Source organism: Struthio camelus, chromosome 3, assembly GCF_040807025.1.
Source record: "Struthio camelus isolate bStrCam1 chromosome 3, bStrCam1.hap1, whole genome shotgun sequence".
In the NCBI taxonomy this organism is placed as follows: Eukaryota; Metazoa; Chordata; class Aves; order Struthioniformes; family Struthionidae; genus Struthio; species Struthio camelus.
In genome coordinates this window covers 9,231,877-9,250,169 of record NC_090944.1, presented here as the reverse complement: position 1 = coordinate 9,250,169, position 18,293 = coordinate 9,231,877, and the positions used below count along the sequence as shown (strand labels likewise).

Here is an 18,293-nt window from a genome sequence, read left to right as displayed (position 1 = left end):
TTTATTACAGTTGGTGACTCATCTCCCAGTCTGTTGGTACTGCTTGAGCACGCCGTCTCATATGTTTAAGGAAACTACTGTGCCTTTGCCTTTTGCAGTTATGGATAAAAAGGAGGTTTAGAACTTTCTAAAAGTAAATGCGATGCATCATACCAGTGTTAAATTCGGCTGCAATGAGCAACATATTAAGGGGAGAGAAACTGAGCTGGCACATAAATCAGAGGTAAAGCTTGAGGACACATTCAATGGTACTCTGAAGTATCTAATTTGCTCATGTAAATAGCCTCTTGGTCAGCCTAGAAGTAATAAATTACTTGAGTAATCAGTGTCTCATAGTTCCTATCAGATGTTGATTCATGGGCTGCCTCAGAGATTGCCTGCTGCCAGGGTGCGCTCGGGAGACCTTAGGACTAGACTCGGAAGCGTTGCTGGGAGGATTGAAGGGTTTGGTAGGGCTCCCGGGAGTTTTGCTTCCATTGCTAGCTGGTTATTTTTAGAAATGCCAAACTTAGTAGCCATGATAAGAGAAGAAGAGGCCAAGATAAGTGGAAATATGGGAATGTTAGCGAAGGGACTTTTGGATGCTTCTCTGCTTCAAATTGACAGCCTTTGGAGGAAAAAAAAAACCACTGATAAGGGGATTTGCAGGAACCAAGGATAAACCTGTACTAGCAGATTGTTGCTATGGAATAGCTGCTCTATACAGTCCTGTAGTCCTTAATAAACTTCAGTTCTGGCCTTGTAGCCTAACGTCTGCGTAAGGCAGACTAGAGGCTTTCCCTACCTCTGTCCCATCTGAGCACGTATTTTGGAAAGAGGAAACTTATCTTGATTTGTTAATGCCTTGTACCTATGGACAGCGTGCACATGCCTAGGTAGTACTTTTTCCAGTGTTAAATCCCTTCTCGTTATTTTTCTTTTTTTTACATTCTGAAACTCTGATCAGGTAAGAGAATGTATCCTTCTGAGTGTTCGGTGCATTCTTTCCGGGGTAGTGGATGCTCCATCAGGTTTTTATATTTTCATCTGCAGGAGCTTTCCTTAGAGCAGCCAGAGGGAGAGCCAGCAGAAAGACAGACCTTAGAGAAGATTGATAGGGCAGGAATTGAAAGTAGAGGGTTACCTTCTTTCTGCTTCTTCCTTCCTCAACTCCCCTTTTCCCCAGTATGAACCTAGACCACCCTCCATTTTATAAAACCGAAAAAAACTAAAAGCAACCCACAAATTCTGAAATTAGATTAGGCAGGCAGTATATAGAAGTTGGATTGTTCATGAGAAAATGAAGGTGATTGCCATGCTAGCAACCTGTACCACACCGCAGCGTCAACAGCATTGAATCAAACTGTGAGCAACAGCAGCTTTCGGGGATTTAAAAATAAATACAGTTTTCTTTCGCGGGGATCCTCCTCTCTGACCTGCAGTGTTCTTACACTGCCCACAAGTGGTAGCGCTCCTTTGCAAGGCAGCCTGGGGGTGAAGGGCTCAAAGCTTGCTCTTATTCGAAGCTTTGAGTGCCGAGTTCATTGAGTTGTGGGTTGCAGCTCTGTCGTGTTTACAACCCACGGCTGACGCGCGCTTGCAGTCCAGCTTTTCGACTGCTGCTTTAGCCGCGCGTTCGTTACTTCTGGCTTATCACCGGTGTGCTTTGTTCACCTCTAGAGGCTGTTACGGAAAGATTAACGCTTTCTCTCTGCTTTACCAGTTTTTGGCTTGTGTTTTGGGGTAGCATTCTGCGTCTCATCAGCCTGGATCACCCTAACCAGAGCAGGGTAAGGACTTCTCCCTGCGTCAAGAGTCGAGGCACTCGTGAGACAGCTGTCAGATTTTTTTCTTTTCAAGCACGTACAAACCAGGGCTGCATAAATGAATGCCATCAGTTCCTGTACTTCTTCAGAGTACATTAATTTGCACTCCTAGGGAGGGGAAAAAAAAATCTGAGTTTCCTAGCGGACTCTTTCCAAAGCAGTTTTTTCTCCCTGCTGTTCTTGGAGTAAACAGGTTCAGCTGAACATGTCTTCTTGTAGCAAGTCTCTTTGCTCTTAGAGATGTTTAATTTGTGGGCAGCAAAGAAAAAGGTACAGCAGGATTTAACAGGATTGCTGTGACTTACTCCTATAGTACCTAAAGCACGCAAGGTTTCTTTCAAACAAAGGAAAATCTCAGGTCTCCTGCATCGAGCACCCAAGAGTCATCGCAGGCAATGAACCGGCGAATGATGCACACAGCAAACTCGGCTGCACAGCAGCTGCCTGGTGGTGCCTGATTAAATATCACTTCGTTTGAAGAGGACCGGTGGGAGAACTGCATGTAATTGGCTATGGAAGGAGCAGGTTTGTAAGGAAAGAGGAGCACTTGCAAGCCGGGTTAGGAAGGGCGTTTTGGGTTCTGGCAGCACAAGAGGAAATTAGGTCATGGATGTGATGGGAAAGGAGAGGAGCCATAGACATTCCAGTTTCATATCGTGTGTGATGCTCTAGTTATACCACTGGTGTTTCTGCTATGCATATTCTCTGAATGCTGTTTTTAAAGCTTGCCCCCTGGATGTTAATGATTACAAGGTATTTCCTTCCCCCCCCCCCCCACACCCCCGAAAATGCAACTGAGTATCTGGATTTTGGACCAAACAAAACAGAACTGAGTATTCACAGCAGCAGGGTGGGTTTGTGGCCTGCTTGCGCGAGTCAGAAGAGTGCTGTCTACTCCTTAGCAGGAGGGAGGAGGAGCCCCACCACCACCTAAATCAAAGAGCAAAGTAAAAAAGCGAGTGGCTTGTTTATCATGAAGTCGTTGCTCATTTAAGGTAATTTTCTGCATGAGTGGTGCCTTTCTACTCTTCTGATGCGAGTAGTATATTAGTATGCAGGCTTGGGTAGCTGAATGGTAGACCCTGGAGGCATCACTCCATTATTCAGAGCTCTGGGGAGGTCTGATCTGAAATGTCTGTTTTTCCATTTTCCAGCATTTGTAATTGCATGTGTGTTTTCATTGCCTTTTGTTGGTTTTGGGTTTTTTCTGTTTTTGTTTTTGTTTTGTTTTGGTTTTTTTTGCTTTTAGGAAACCTGCTTTGAGTTTCCATCTTTTTTCCCTTTAACAAAGCCCTCCAAAACCTAATTACACTAAAACAATTTTAAACATGTTCCTCCTCTGATGTCCACGAGTCCTCAGGTCATGAAAATGTAAAAAAGCTTGGAATGTTTGAGGCCACTGTAGGGTCTCATAACCTGGCTGAATTCATAATTTGCTTTTTCTGTTTTGGGGAAATGCTAATGCTTCAATTCTGTATTTAGCGTGGTGTTTGTTGTTGTTGTTTTTCCCTCCTTTTGGAAGGGTGATGAATGAAGCTTTCCCTTCTGGTCCTTTTTAACCATTCGAGTTGCAAACCTGTATCTTTGTCTGTCTGCCTGAGGTGAGGTTTCGTGAGCTCTAGGTAGGACTTGAGGCTGTATCTCCCATTTTGGAGTCCGTAGGTCTCAGCGCTTGCCACGATCTCCGTTGGGAGTTGGTGAAGAGCGGTTGCGTGCTGTAACCCAAATAGCTCTTTCCAAGCGGTTTGGGTTTTGTCAGAAACCGCACAGCATTCAGAGGATGGATTTAGGAAAAACAAGGGAGCTCTGCGTTCGTTCCCTGCGTCCTCCCCAGCCCACGGGGTAAGTGCAGCGCAGCCCTCATATCTGTTGTTCTTGAGTCCAACTTGCAACGAATTTGCTTTACGCTGCCTCTGTCAGAAAAATGTGAGTAGGCTGCGGTGGTGAGATCAGTATGCCGTTTCTGACACCCCCAAAAGTGAGTGTCTGGGGAAGAGTAATATCGAGTAAGCACACAAACATCCTCTTGGCCTCCAGCCCTTTGTCGCCCAAGGACTCCTTGAATCAGAGCTAGTGTCTTTGTACTTGATAGCCCTCGAGGGATTTTTTTTGCCTTGCCAGTCTGTCTGCTTGTAACCACTGATAGCCTTTTCTCCCCATCCCTTTCCTTGAGATCTTTATGGTTGGTTGTAAGGGCCCACCATTGTACCCTGAGCTTGGGAGAAGGAATCCTTTCGTCGAGGTGAAGGTGGATAAAGGACAGTCCTCATTTAAAACCTCTCCTGTTGTCTCCTTGAGGGTTCCTATTACCATTATTTTGACTTTGCTGCTTGATATCCCGTAACTAGCCCTTTCTGATCCTAATCCTATAACAAGTACTTCAGACAGTCATGTGGGGACACGCACAATAGTGACCCAAAGCAAGACAGTTTGATCTGTGGTTTTCACTGTAGGTCTTTGGTTTCAGGGAAGTTGCAAGTTAAAAGAATTACGCTATTTCATTAAAATGGCACCAGCGATGAGTACATGAAATGTAACATATATCAAATTGTGAGATATTTGGAGTCCTGAGTCCTTCCTCCTCCTAAATGATATAAGCGTAAGCCTGCTGCCTTAATATGCTTAAACAAATTAATACATTATGAGTCCTTGGTTTTTCTCCTAAGCAGCAATTTGATTGTTCTGATATCATCCTCCAATTTTGGTAATGATGATTTATTTACAGTAACAATGACCAGAGAGATTCAAGTCAGAGCTGTACGTTTACTTGAAGTATCTGAAAAATGGAATTACAAGACTGATACCTTTCTCTCTAAAGTACAGTAGTTATACCAAACAGTGATTGCACCAAACATCTTGCTATGGCTCCAGGTGTAACATGACTGGTTGTTTGTGTGTTTGTTTGCAAAGAATATATCCTCTCTTGCTTCAGGGATAGCCACTGACTTTCCGTGTGGGTTTCCAATGGTATCCTCTCCACCAAAACGCTACTTGTACCATCCAGCATCACTTCTGTGTGTCCTTCACATGTTCACGTGTCTTCAGTGGGTGAAAGCCACTTTCTCTAAACCTTACGCCGCTGGCACGTGCAGAGCCCTCTCAGCACCTGATACATGTCAGCCCAGGGAACTGCCTCCAACTTCACTTTCTGTGGAGACAACAGAGATCCTGGCAGTCTCAACACCAGTGGCATTTTGCCGTGACAGTACTTGGCTTATCATTTAATTTACCTTGGTAGCCTGAGTCCCACGTACAAAGTTAAGATGGGGCTATGACAAAGTATTCACTTTCTTCTGAGCAGCAGGTGTACTGGAGCATAGGGCAGAGGACCTGAAGGTATCTGACTACTGAGTAGACATCTCCATCCCTGTCTACCTATCCCGAGTCAGCTGCCAAAGCAGAGGGACAGCACCTTTACACTACCATGTTGTGTTTAAGGGGCTGGTGTCCTTGAAGAGCGTGCAGGTGACAGCAGATGAGCTGGCTTCTTGGTTTAGTGACTCTGGAAGCTGTAAGTGGGGCTGCTGGCTCCTCCAAGGGCGAGGGCCAGCCACGCACAGACAAAACGCTTGTGCGTTGTAAGACTGTAAATTACTTCTCGAACAGTAAAAGCTACTTTATAAATACAATGCTCTTGCACAGAAGGGCTTTTCGCCTGCAGTGTGTGCTGTGACGTCTGTCTGTGTTATCTGTTTGTGCTGGCATTAGAAAAGCAGATGAGCTTGGCTGGTACCAACAGGATTGCCTCCTTATCTCTGTCCAGAAGTCGCTTGTTTGAGGGGGTTGGGGACAGGATTGAATTCCCCTGTTGCAAGCGCTTGCCCTGTTACAACTGAATGCATCGTTAATAAGCACCCTTTCCTTTAAAGTAGATCCATTTTGTCACCTGTGCCTACATCGTCTCTGGTAGCCTTCAAAGAAACCTTACTGAAGAAACACAGAGACTGGGGAGGTGTCTACAACCGCAGCCAGATCTGCACCAGCACGCCTCATCTTCTGAAGCCGGAGTTTAACGTCTCCCTGCAGCGAGATTTCACTGTAGCCTCGCTGCATGCCGGTGACGTAGCAGCCTTATCGCAGTGGTATGGAGGTCTGCCACCACCGCTGGTCTCTGCTATAAGCTAATTACTATGCGGCAAGCTGATCACTTTTCCCCCAGACCAGGTTTCTATTTGTGTTCTGTCAAGTAGAAAATTAACATGGACACAGGCCAGGAATGTCTTCTGCCTGAGTGCGCAGGGGCCGAAGGTGGCGATGGGAAGGCAGGATGAATTTCTGAATGGGAGGTGTGTAGGATCAGGTGATGGCAAGCATCACCGGCTTCTTTCATTAGCCGGCTCATCAGGGAAGTCGAGTAGCCAAAGAAGGCTGGAGAATAATCACCCGTAGCAAACACGCAGCCCTCATTAACTGCTAATCTGTGCTCTTTGTTCAGCTCTGAACTGAACAGTGTTTCTGCAAAGCAGGTAAGGGGAGTACTGAGTGCAGATTTTTCAAGGGAGAGGCTGGCTATCTTGAGCTGAATTTGTTCAGTACGTGGCACACTGGAGCCCTTTCAGAGCCCTTGCACTACGGCAACGCAAACGTCATTGATGTTCAAGTGACCCTCTGCATTTGTTTTGCTGTTGGGAGTCCAGAAGAGCACATGAGCTTTTAGGAATCCTATCAGGAATTTGTAAGAGGGACTATCAAAGCAAATGCATGCAAAAATGAGAAGAGATCATAAAGGATTTTTTCCTTGGCTAGTCATTCTCACTTCTCATAGTCAGTAGCAGTATTTTTGGAGCACTTTGCTGCTTTTTATTAGAAATGCTTGAGGTAATAACCTCCTTTGGGAGGAGCCACCTAACCTGCTGAATGTGTATGGTGCTGTTGGGGGGGGAACCCAACAGCACAGAGATTCCCAGTAGGCATATGATGGTCTTTCTGCTCTTTTCTCATAGTAGTTTCAGTGACCAGAAGTCATTAATATCTGATTTAGTGATCTGTGCTATTCAACTGTAAATCGATGGGAGCCTGTTAAGTAGTTCTTCAGTACAGAGACATTATGACATTAATGATCTCTTTTTTTGTTTTGATGAGCAAGATGGGAAGGTCAGAAGAAACTGCTGATTTGTGACCCCTACCTTCCTGCACTGGATAAATACTGAAAGAGATTCCCAAAGTCATGTACTGTGGGTGAAAGCTTGCTTTAAGAGCTGACATCAGATGAAATAGGTGCACAGGTACACTGCTTGTTTAACGACTGGTAGACTGTATCCGTCAAGATTGTTGAGTGTTTCTTTGCTGCTGTTTAAAATCGCTAGCACATAGGAGAGAAAATTGGCTGTGAATTCCTCAGATGCCTGATGAGTCATCCTAAATTCCCAAACTCGCAGTAATACCTTGCCAGATGGGTTGAATATTTCAGCAGCCATCTCTGGAAGAAGCCTCAAGACATTATGTAGCCTGTAGATCTAGACTCTTGCAAACCTTTAGCTTGACAGATTTGGGTTTTAGTAGCAGAAACATTTTACTCTCCCTGTCTCAATGCCTGGTGGCCACACCAATAGCAGCGCCTTATTAAATTGTAAGAGAAGCTGTGGTATTAACTCGTAAATATTTAATTTTGCTTGGTTTAGAGTCAAAAGATCTGTTAACTCTGGCTTCATCTGTCGGAATTAAAGGCAGTGTTGGCTTGGTGGCTTTCGTTCTCCTGAAAGTGGATTCTTTCAGTGCAGCTGGGTTTGGGCAGGCCTGTTTAGTCATTAATGAAATATTGCCTCTATAATAAAGAGATCAATGAGATGTAATCTCACCATCTGGAAGCTCCAGGATGGTTCTTAACTGATTTTTAAATGACAAAGTCTGCAAATACAACGAGGGCATCTCCTGTGTGCTAAATACCACCCCAAAAGTTGAAAGCTGCAAAATTAGTTCTTTAATTCTACCATTAGATTTTTCTTCATTGTTTTTATAAAAATTTGTATTGGTGATAGTCTTGGCTTTGAGATTTTGCCTTAAGAACAAACCAGAAAATCCCGAGTGATCCATGTGTTAATATTATAAAGCTTTTGCTGTGGTTTTCCTTGTTAGCTGGGTACTCTTACCAACAGACAAATTCTTTGATGTTACAAGATAAGAGAAAATATGTGTGTATATACATATCTATTTTGTTTCAGTGAAACTTCATAATCAGTTTACTAACCTATTCTGCCAAGATAACATCATTCTTAGATTCGTAGTTACTTTGTTCACTTAAATCAGCATTGTAAAAAGAGCGAGCTATAGAAGGGGGGAATAAAGGTCTCCCTTGCTGCTTCAGCAGTGGTGTTTCTGCCTTTTTGTTCCTCAAGCAGAAGAGCTGGCCACATCTCGGGGAGATGATCAGCTTTATTAGAAAGGGACAGCATCTCCGCGTTTGCATCACATCCAGCGTGTTTGTTTAAACATGGATTTTTCAGAGCAGGGACAGGACTGGTGAGGGGGAAGGGGATGCTAATGATATGCAGTTGCTTGTGGGTTGAAAAATAATCCAGTCTCAAATTTGAGAGCCATCCCTGTTTGTAGTTAAAAGACCTACGTGAGGTGAGGTGGTGAGCTGATTCAGGGAGACACAAGGATCAAAGCGCTCTCTTTTTTTGTTATTTATTTATTTATTTTTTTAAATAATTGACTTAGTTTGTAGTTTCAGACAAATTACCCAGCTGCTTGGGATCTCGGCTCTTCTTCTGGATCGTGGTGATGACAGTACTTGCCAGACGGAGGTGTTATGAAAATAATACTTTAAAAAGTACGGGAAGCAATCTTTGCAGGAAGAAACGCAACTTTCATTTGACAGTCACAAAAATAACAGACAGGATTTCAGGTGCAGATTTCCCTTTCGGGTTCAACAAACAGCAGCATCTAAACTCAATACAGGGTTGGACACAATTGCTGTTAGTGAGTTTAATTCTGTTACTCATTTTGCCCTTACTAGAGGAACGACTATGAAATGCTTCAGACACGGTGGTATTAACAATCGTGTAAGTACATTAAAAAGATATGTCTAAATCACAGCTCTAGCCGTGACGCTAATTAGCTCTTTATTGTTGCTTCAGCAGAAGGAGGTCATGAAATACTGAACTTTTCTCATCCCAGGATTTAGTCCCTTCAGAGATCCTTGAAACACGTGGGCACGGTGGCAGAACTGCTGTGCCGGCAGAGTACTTCAGACACCAGAGCTGTAACATGCTTACGAGCACAAAATCCTTTAAAATATTAAAAAGAATTTCCAGTATTCAGTTTTTAGAGCAGAATTATTGAAATACAAATATTTTCAAATAACCTTATTTAAAAAAAAAAAAAAACAAACTTATCTCCACTTTCCTTTAATACGTCTGGATTACGTTGTCTGAGGACTGCCAGAACATTAGTAGTGCTCAGTATTTCTCAACAGGAATCTGTTGTGTGGAGTAAAAATGAGCCTATCTGCGTTTCCGCTCTGCTAATTTGAAAATTGAGAGCATCATATTTGTAAGATATTGGGTAACATTTCCAAAGGCCCCTAATTCCAGTTTTCAGAGGTTTTTAACTCCCAGTATCTTCAGGAACTTTGGGGAAATGAGTTGCCAGTTATCTAACTTTGAAAAATCTTTGACTGTTTAATTATTGATCTAGGGACTGTTCATTGGCTTCTTAAATTAAGAACTTTGGTTCTGATTACTCTGAAGTGCTTAGGTTTTCTCAGGGCTGTTAAGAGTCTTGGTTTTTTCCATATCCTTGTTGCTGAAAAGGATTTTTTTTAGTTATCTCAAATCCTTTGGCTCTTTCCCATTGTTACTATTCTTTGCAGTTGGTTGTTAGTGATTCATGTGAAACAGCCTTGTGTTTTTCCTAAAGATAAAACACAGCACTGCGAAAACTGTAAATACCAAACCAAACTAATCAGAGGTCATAGATGGATATTATGTGTGTTCTTAGTTCATACATCATTTTGGAAGTGTCGTGTGTTTTTCAGGTTATTTTCGCATGATATTTATATACGCATGATGAACAAGATAGTTTTCTCTCATGTTTCCTTGGGTTGTGTTTGACCTTCACCGGGAGCTGGAACATGACATTACATCAAATAGATTTGTTCTGAGAGAGGTAGAAATAAATTGGCTGGTTCCTTCCTTGCATTGCTTTCACAGTTGGAATCTGAGAATTTGTCCATCTGATGCTGGACACGGTAGAGGCAGGACTGGTGAAAAAGCCACAGGGATCTTACTTTCCTACCATTCATATGTATGTGAAGCCAAATTTTTGAGCGTTCCTCATATAAGTACTTCCTATCAACTTCAAGAACAAGGAAACCTGCGGAATGGTTAGTTCCAGGACACTTGCTTGAGTGGTTGCTGAGTGACCTAAAATGTCACTTTGCTTTGAAATCCTGCGTGGAATCTAGCCTTTGAATAGCCATGGATTTCACCAATAAGGCCTTTGTTTGAAAGCTAGCAAAGTCTTCTCAGACATTTTGAAGGTCAAAGCAAGAAACGTAATGAAAAACCTTAAACTTATGTTTTATAACATAAAGCAGTCTAGCGTCTCCACCGCTCACGGAAAGAGTTGTGTTTGCTCGTTTGTCCCTGACATCTCACTCCAAGTCATCTGAACCCAAATCTTGAGAGACTAAAACGTGAGCTTTGTGGTCTCTGAATATCTGCCTTCGAATACTTTGAATTCTTTGGCAGTGTCAGTCTGTTCATGGGAAGCGTGCTTGGACCAACGGGATTTTCTCAGAGCTTTTGCTTTCTTTGATTGTTCTTTTAGGTGTACTTAAAAGGCAGATATTTACGGTCTGTCCAGCAGAAGTGGCTTCCAAGTCCTCTGTCCAGCTCTGTGAAATCTCTCTTACTGGTGTCTACAGAAATTCTGCACACAACTGCGGAAGCATTTTTTTGCTTCCTCCTTCGTTCCTTTTTGAAACCACAAAAGTTATATTGTGGCTAAGGTAGAACATTCCTCTTGCAGAGCATTACAGTGCTCAGCAGCTCCATTGCAGTCAAGCAGAGAACGTCCTTCCCAATATCAAAAGAAGCAGCCTCGACCATCCCAAATCCCAGAGGCGGGGTGGAGAATCACTCCTGATTGTGGGTGAAATTCTTAGTGTTTTGATAAATGTAGCGTTTTCCTGTCCTGCTGCCTGTGCTAACCAAGAACCCTTTTCTCAGCACTTCTGCAGGAAAATCCTACTTGACAGAGGTCCTATGGAGAATTTGAACGTCCCCACAGTGAGTCCAGGGCTCTTTGGTCCTAAGGCAGAAAACTGCACAAGTCATTCCCGGAAAACTCCGGAGAGGTTTCGCTGTCACTAGAATTGCAGCTGGCACATTAATGAATTGAGGCAATTTGGAAAGTTCAGCTGACTCAGGTTCACTGCCTTATAGTTCCTTGCGCATAGGGCTCCACTAACTGTTTCTAAGAAATATTTTAAGGAGGAAGGAAGCTGTGAGACATCACATGCGTTGATTGTGCTTCTTTAGAAGAGATTTCAGTTGTTGCTGAAAGACGTGGAGGCCTGCGTATAGATAATTCTCTTGTGTGCCTCAGTAAGTCTCTGCTATGGAAATTTTATGAACTATTAGGAGCTCTTTAATGATCCTGAAAACAATCTCATTTTCACTTAGTTCTGTGACTAGTGAGCCATGGCAAAGGAATCTTTGAGGATACTCGGCCTTAGGTGCTGCACTGCAATATCCTTGTGTGGCAGGGTTGAGTCAGAAGAGTGTATTTATGGGCCCTGCACAGAAAAGATCACTAGCAGGGGGGTTGCAATGAAGTCTGATTTCCACCTTCCTCTGGGTAGCTATCCTGTACTGACTGCTTTTCCTTCTGAGCTAGAAGAGTGTTTAACTCTGACACAGTGGTCAACTATTTTCTGTCCCCTGCTGCAGACGGACTTTTTTTTTTTTTAATTCAATTTTGTAGTTTAAATGTTATGGTAAAAAGCCAGCTTTGGGGTTTTATCAGTAGGATTCACCATTATCAGACTTCCAACAGATGAGAACAAGAGACTATTAAATTAACCGGAAGCTGTTGCCAGAAAACGTGTAATTTGAAGATTGCAGTGAAGGATGCTTCCAAAAACCCTTACCTGGCCCATGACTGTGGGTTTCTGTCCAGGCAGGTGTGATCAGAGCCCTCTCCCTTCGACCAAACCAATGCTAGTGAATCTGGTAGCAGTGATTTGAAATACAACTGCTCCCAGCTGCCTGTCCTGGCGTTTGGAGGGGGTTAATGCCCTTTGGACTTAGAGACAGCTGAGATGAGCGTAGGCATGGGTGTGTGTCCTGTTTGGCCTTGCTGCTGTAAGGACAGGACTTCTCCAAAGGGCTGGTGGGCAGCTCTGTAGGTGGTAACATCTTACCTGCCAGGCATTTGTTTTAGTGCAGACAAGTGAGAGCCACAGGTCCTTTTGACGTCCGGCTGGGTTTTGTTGCAGTCTGAGAGGCTTTTGGCCTTAGTCTTTCATTCTTGGATGATGCTGCTTCTTTTCACTGGAAGGTGCAAGGCTGACTTTGAGCAAAGGGAGGGCTCCTGTCTGATTAGGTTCTTGTGGCCTACCAGCTGCTGGGCACAGCCGGGTGGGGTTGCCGGGTGGTGAACCTGTGTTATCAAGACCTTCCTTTCAAGCACGCTTAATGGACAAGTACATTTGGGTGCGTTTTAGGTGTTATGGATTGCTTCTCCAACCCTTACCCTAATATGACGTGTGAGCAGATGAAATGGCATGTTGTTTTAATAGCTGTAGCTTTCGTTTTCTTACCGCTGCACATTGCTACTCTCCTCGTGAGCAGAAGCAAGCCGTATTGTCCTGCTAGTTTGTTTGTTACCTTCAGTGGTTTGGAATTTGCGTTTGTACAAAGTTGTGATAATTTCAGAATTGAGATGACTATTTCATTAGTGAACGTGAATTCCTTCTACATGATTTGTAGCCGCTTGTTAGCGTCCCAGAGATCTTTTATTCCATTTAGCAGTGCCTACGGTGTTACACGCCGCTCGTCGAGGAGGAAGGCTGTAGCTGGTTTCTGGCTGTATGCCTGCTTTTAATTCCACGTTTCAGCACCCTGTTTCTTTTCTAGTTATGCCATGCTGGTCTCAAAATAACCTTCCTCTGTTCTGGCTGTGATTTCCCTGATATACCGTGATTACAAAGAGATACCTTTGTACTAGTGGCATCCCAGTGAGTATCGTAGGCTGTGTTTGTTAGCCTTTCGGTTCAGAGCAGCAGAGAGTGGGTCTGAAGTGAAAACCGTGTGCATCGGGTTGGTTCACAGAGAGATTTTGGTGAGGGTCCCTTCGGAGGAAACCAAACCATGAGCTTTGCTCCGGGCACAGATCAAACACGCTCCACTCTGAAGGGGGCAGAGAGGTCTGAATGAATGCCCTGCTCTTTGGCTGTCTTCCAACCATGTCTGTGGTGGGAACGTTGAGTCTGGGGTACCAGACATCTAGTCTGCAGTATACACCCGTTACATATAATGTAGATGTACAGGCTTGAGCACCAAGTGTTCCTCAATCTTCTGATCCCCTCCTGTTGCACCAAATTAGACTGTAAGCAGTCTGCCCGGCTGGCTTGTACCTGCTTTCCCCTGCTTCCAGATTTAAATGCTGCCACTGTACCGTGACCAGCCTGCCCCATTACGCTGCAGCAGGATGAAGTCTCTTGTGTGGATGGGCTCTGCCTTCTGCACGGTTCCCTTGTAAGCAGCAAATTTTTGCCTTTGCCTTCCCATCATCTTTTAATCCAGGCATTGAATTCCCAGGTCTGTTATGGGCTGACGCCTGAAGCATGGTGGGAGCATCTCTATAATCCCATACACTTGGCTTGCACATTTGAATGCAATGATTGTTTCTTGGCATGGTCTTGGTGAGAGCTTCCCCCTCAAAACAGGTAGCTTCCCTGTGGTGTTGGAGCTAGTGAGACATCCCAGGTTGGCCTGCCAGAGGCCCGCAGCTTAAGGAGTGTCTGCTTCATCTTCTCAGAAGACTTTCCTGCTGAAGGACAGTAATTCTGTGCAAGAAGTCACTGCGCGGCTGAGATGACGATTGAGACACTTCAGAGGCAGCCCTGGGTGGGACCCCTGGGGCACAGGGCCAGCCAACTCCATCATCAGTCGTGTTAATGACTTGAACCCGTTGCCCCCAAATGAGGAAGAGCTGGCACTTAACTAGCACCACTTAATAGCTCTGAGATTAACGGAGGCAGCACATAATGCTCCAACGCAACCTAAATTACCTTCTTTTAAAATCCACGTTTTCCAGGAGCTTTAGTAAAAAGGAGGAGGGTTAAGTAACTCTGTTCGAGGTGTTTTAAAAACACCATCAGCTGAATTACTCAGTTGTCCCTCAGTTTCAAGAAGATTGTTCTTTAGATTTCACTAATCCTTTTAACCAAATTGTTGTGGGCCGCTGATGGGGTGGCTCTGTTCTGCTGGGATATGGCATACAGGTTTTGCTAGCATCTCTGCTAAGGAACCCGGAGGACGGTTTTTTGGGAAGATACTGCTAAAGGTGATGGTTTGCACAAGATCAGGGATGCCAGCTCTCCCGAACAGAGATCAGGAAGGGGGGAGTGGAGGTCTGGGCAGGAGCCTTGCGTTTGTCTTTGGCTTCAGGCTCACACTTCAGCTGAGTGAATTTGGGGCTCTTTGGCTGTGATTTTTCAAGCTCTTCTCAGCTCGAGTTGGAATGAGGGGCATGAGCACTTCTTGGCACGTCTGGGTTTTGGATGTCTCCGTTTCCCTACCTCAAATTAATGTTCGGCTGCTCTAAACTGTTGGCCTGGGGGGGTTGGCTGGAGCTGAGGTGCATAAGCAGGTGGGTAGCTTTTGCGAGGTAGGTTCAGGAGATGTATTACCGCTCTTTTAAACAAGTCTGTCAAAGCAGCAATAGCTAAAGACGAGTGGCTATAACGGTGGGGGGCAGCAGGAAGGGGTTATGAGCCGGATGGGGTCACTCCGTACACGAGCGATGCAGCCGATTCCTGGAGAGCCATTTGCAAATGCCACGGGTTCCAGGAACTCGCCGCAGGGATGAGATTAGAGGTAAGAGGGGCTGCTTTTCTTGGAGCCGTGTCCTATCTGTCCTTCTGTCCCCATCCACCAGCTGCACTGACAATGATGCCGCGATGTTGAGCTCTTCCTCCCTCCTCCCGCTGACTAATGTCTGCATCTGTGAGTAATTAGATAAGGTGAGGGGGATGGCTGCTGTAATGGACCTGTCTTTCTGCAGGATGTTGCCTGCGCGGCAGTGTTTGTCGGCGGAGCCGGGCTTGCCCGGCGCTGGGACGCTGCGGGGCCTCATTAAGAGAGGAAGGAGGGGGAAGAGGTGGTTTAAGAACGGACGCGTTCGGAGCCTTCCCTTTCAACGAGGAAATTGGATTGCGACTGCGGAGCCCACTTGTATATCTGAAGTGGAGCTGAGCTCGCTTCTGGGAGCGACTGGCCAGCGTTTGCTGGGGTTTAGAGCCCTTCAGTTCCTGGTAATGATGCCTGCAGCTGGGCCGCCTCCTCTCGAGAGCCTGCCTTTTGGTTTTTGTTATACCTGTAATCCTTCCCCGATGCTGACGTCTGGCGAGCAAGGAGGCTCAGGGCCACCTATTCGGAGAGACCTAGGCAGGCAGGCAGTTCCCTTCGGCACCTGCTTTCAGGCCGTCTGCCCCACGGGCCCGGTGGACAGTCCGCACCGTGGTTTCCCGGCACTGCGATACTGGGCTGTGTTACGGTCACGTTAGTGAAGGCAAGGTGTGCTCCCCTTGCCGCTCCGCGTGCCTCAGGGGAGGACTAGGTTGCTCAGAGGTCCTGAAACTGCTTCAGTCCTGGGCTGCGTGGTCTGCTGAGATTGTTTCACACTAAACGTCCCTCCTGCAGGGACGTCCTGGCTTTCCTGGCCAGCCCTGGCTTCTCAGTCTGGTTTGTCAGCACACTGAATTAGGCTTTTTTGTCATTGCTCTGGCAGGTGTTGGCACAAGGAACTACTACAGGAAGATTGGTTATGAACTGGAAGGGCCTTACATGGTGAAAAGGCTGGACTGACCCCAGTGAGGTCCTCAGCCCCTACCAACTGCTGGGAGTAGAGAAGATACTAGGCTCATCCTGGAAAGAAAGCTCAAGGTGACGGATGCAGGCTGAAAACCAAAGCCTGCCAGCTGCAAGGTACTTGCTTATGCCAGAGCCCGCGGCAGCAACTCGGCCATCTCATCTGGGAAGAGCAGTTCGGCTGAGGTCTGCCCGCTGCCCAGGAGAGGTCACAGACGTGCCACACGGCATTACCCACGCAAGCCTGCCGGCTCTCCAGGACTGGCTCTGATGCATTTTAATAAGTGTGTAGGTGAACTGAAAGCTCTGAATGTAGGGGCCTTATTCAACAGCCGGGTATGAAAAATTTCCATTGTTTTTATGACACTGTCATCAGGCTTTTAATCTTTGAGCATTGAAATTGTGCAGGTTATTCTGAAACACGAACGAATTCCTCCTTTGTGCATCTATTTACGCTGGCCTAGCTCTTTTCTGTTTATCCCAAGAGGTGCAATTTGATTCTTTTACAGTAGGACCCCGTGGGGATTGGAAGCCATTACCTTGCTGGTGGTAGGATTTGAGATTAAAATTTCAACTGAATCTGTATTGGGACACACAGTCATAAAATAACTAGGGTTGGAAGGGACCTCTGAGGTCTCTAGTCCAACCCAGCTCAAAGCAGGGCCAATTAGTTCAGGTTGCCCTGGGTCCTGTACAGGAGATGTTTGAGTATCTCCAAGGATGGAGAGTCCACAACATCCGAGTCCCTGTTCCAGTATTTGACCACCTGTATGGTGAGAAAGGTTTTCCTAATACCTAATTGGAATTCACCGTGTTCCAGTTTGTGCCTGTTGCCTCTTGGCCTGTCACTTTGCACCTCTGAGAAGTCTCCTTCTGGCTCCTCCATGCCCTCCTGCTAGGAGTTGTAGCAGTAAGATCCCCCTTTGCCTTCTCTTCTCCACGCTGTGCAAACCCAGGTCTCCCAGGCTGTCCCTGCACATCGTGTACTCCCAACACTGCATTCAGCCTGGTGGGCCTCTGTGGACTTGCTCCCGTTTGTCAGTCTTGCTTGTACTGGAGAGCCCAAAACTGGACACTGTGTGCAGATGGGTCCCACCAGCGCTGAATAAAGGTGAAGATCCCTTCCCTCCTCTGCGAGCCGCGCTCCTGCCGATGCGGCCCAGGATGCGCTCAGCCCTCGTTGCTGTGAGGGCTGCACGCTGCTGCCCCCCCGCTCAGCATGTCCACTTGGTCCCTGTCCCGCTCTTTCCTCTGTGCAGCTGGAAAGGGCCTTGAGGAGGATTTGGTCTGTAACTTGCCGGGGAGTGCGGTGAGGCTGACTGGCCTGTGGTTCCTCGGACCCTCCTCCTTGAAGAGGGCTGTGATGTTTGCCTTTTTCCCATCATTAGCAGGTCCCCAATAGCTGTGACCTTTTGCAATGGCATCAGTGACCTCAGGTCCAGCTGGGGACCTGTGCACGTCCTGTTGGCTCCGTAATGTTGTGGTCCTCCCTTGGGGGCACCGCTTTGCTCACGCGATGCTTTATGCGGCTCCATGAAGGAGGCCACTGCTTTGTCCTCTTCTCAGAGGCCAGTCACGTTGGGCTGTCCCCATGCTCCCAAGCTCCCACCTGGCTCGTGACCTCCTCCCCTTCCTGGCCTTTCGTGCTGGAGGGGCTGCACCCTGCCATCACGGCATGCCGGTCAGGGAGGAGCATGCGGCAGGACAAGTCTCAACAGGAAGTGATAAAAAGGTGAAAGACTTAGCAAAGGGAGCTTTGCTTAGCCTTATCTGACACAAGCGAGCGGGAACCGTGGCGGGGGAGAGCTCAGCGCCTTGTGATGTGCAAGGACAGCAAGTTTGCAGTGTCAAGAAGCCATTTGAGTAGCATTTGCCATTTTGCGGGTGTTGCTATGATAAATGACTCTGTCAGGTGGAAACTTGGCCTGGGCTGGAATTTGGTTTCGCTGGTGCTGCTGCCTTAATTACACAGCAGTGACGCTTCCGCGCTCTGACAGCCCTGGGCTTGCAGGCGGGGGCCAGAAAAGCTCGCCACTGCCGCGTGGCTCAAATCTCGGCCCTCTGGCAAATCCAGAACCTACCTGACATGTTTATTTTTTAAGGCTGATTGCTTTTTGAGTTTTCTAGGAGCTTTATCACACAATAAACCAAATTTTGTGTCTTATTTTTAGTTTCCCATTTGTGTGTATGTGTGTTTTCTTTTTTTTTTTTTTCTTTCCTGTGGAGCTTTCGTGCTGCACCAGCTCCCCTTCCGCCAACCCTTCTTTCCGGGCTTGTCTGCACAGGCTGCAGTTTATTTTGAAGCGTGATGTATCGATTTGACCATTTGATATAAACGCAGCCAAATGACGAGCAGGTTTGTACTTCTCCACGAGCCATCGCTTCCGGCCGGGACAGGGAGCTCCTCGGAGGCACGTCGTCGGGCGCGTGCGTCACCGCTGGCACG

The 18,293-nt window shown here is 46.2% G+C and overlaps 1 protein-coding gene across 1 annotated transcript in view; it reads left to right on the top strand.

The window, feature by feature from the left end:
• The window catches only part of ELP3 (elongator acetyltransferase complex subunit 3), a 96,630-nt gene extending 78,619 nt beyond the window's left edge, over positions 1 to 18,011 (top strand). Inside the window, exon 15 of the mRNA XM_068936768.1 lies at positions 15,768 to 18,011. Coding sequence (XP_068792869.1) covers positions 15,768 to 15,844 — 77 coding nt within the window. The 3' untranslated portion in view covers positions 15,845 to 18,011. The remainder of the gene's footprint in view (positions 1 to 15,767) is intronic.
• The last annotated feature ends 282 nt before the right edge of the window (positions 18,012 to 18,293 follow it).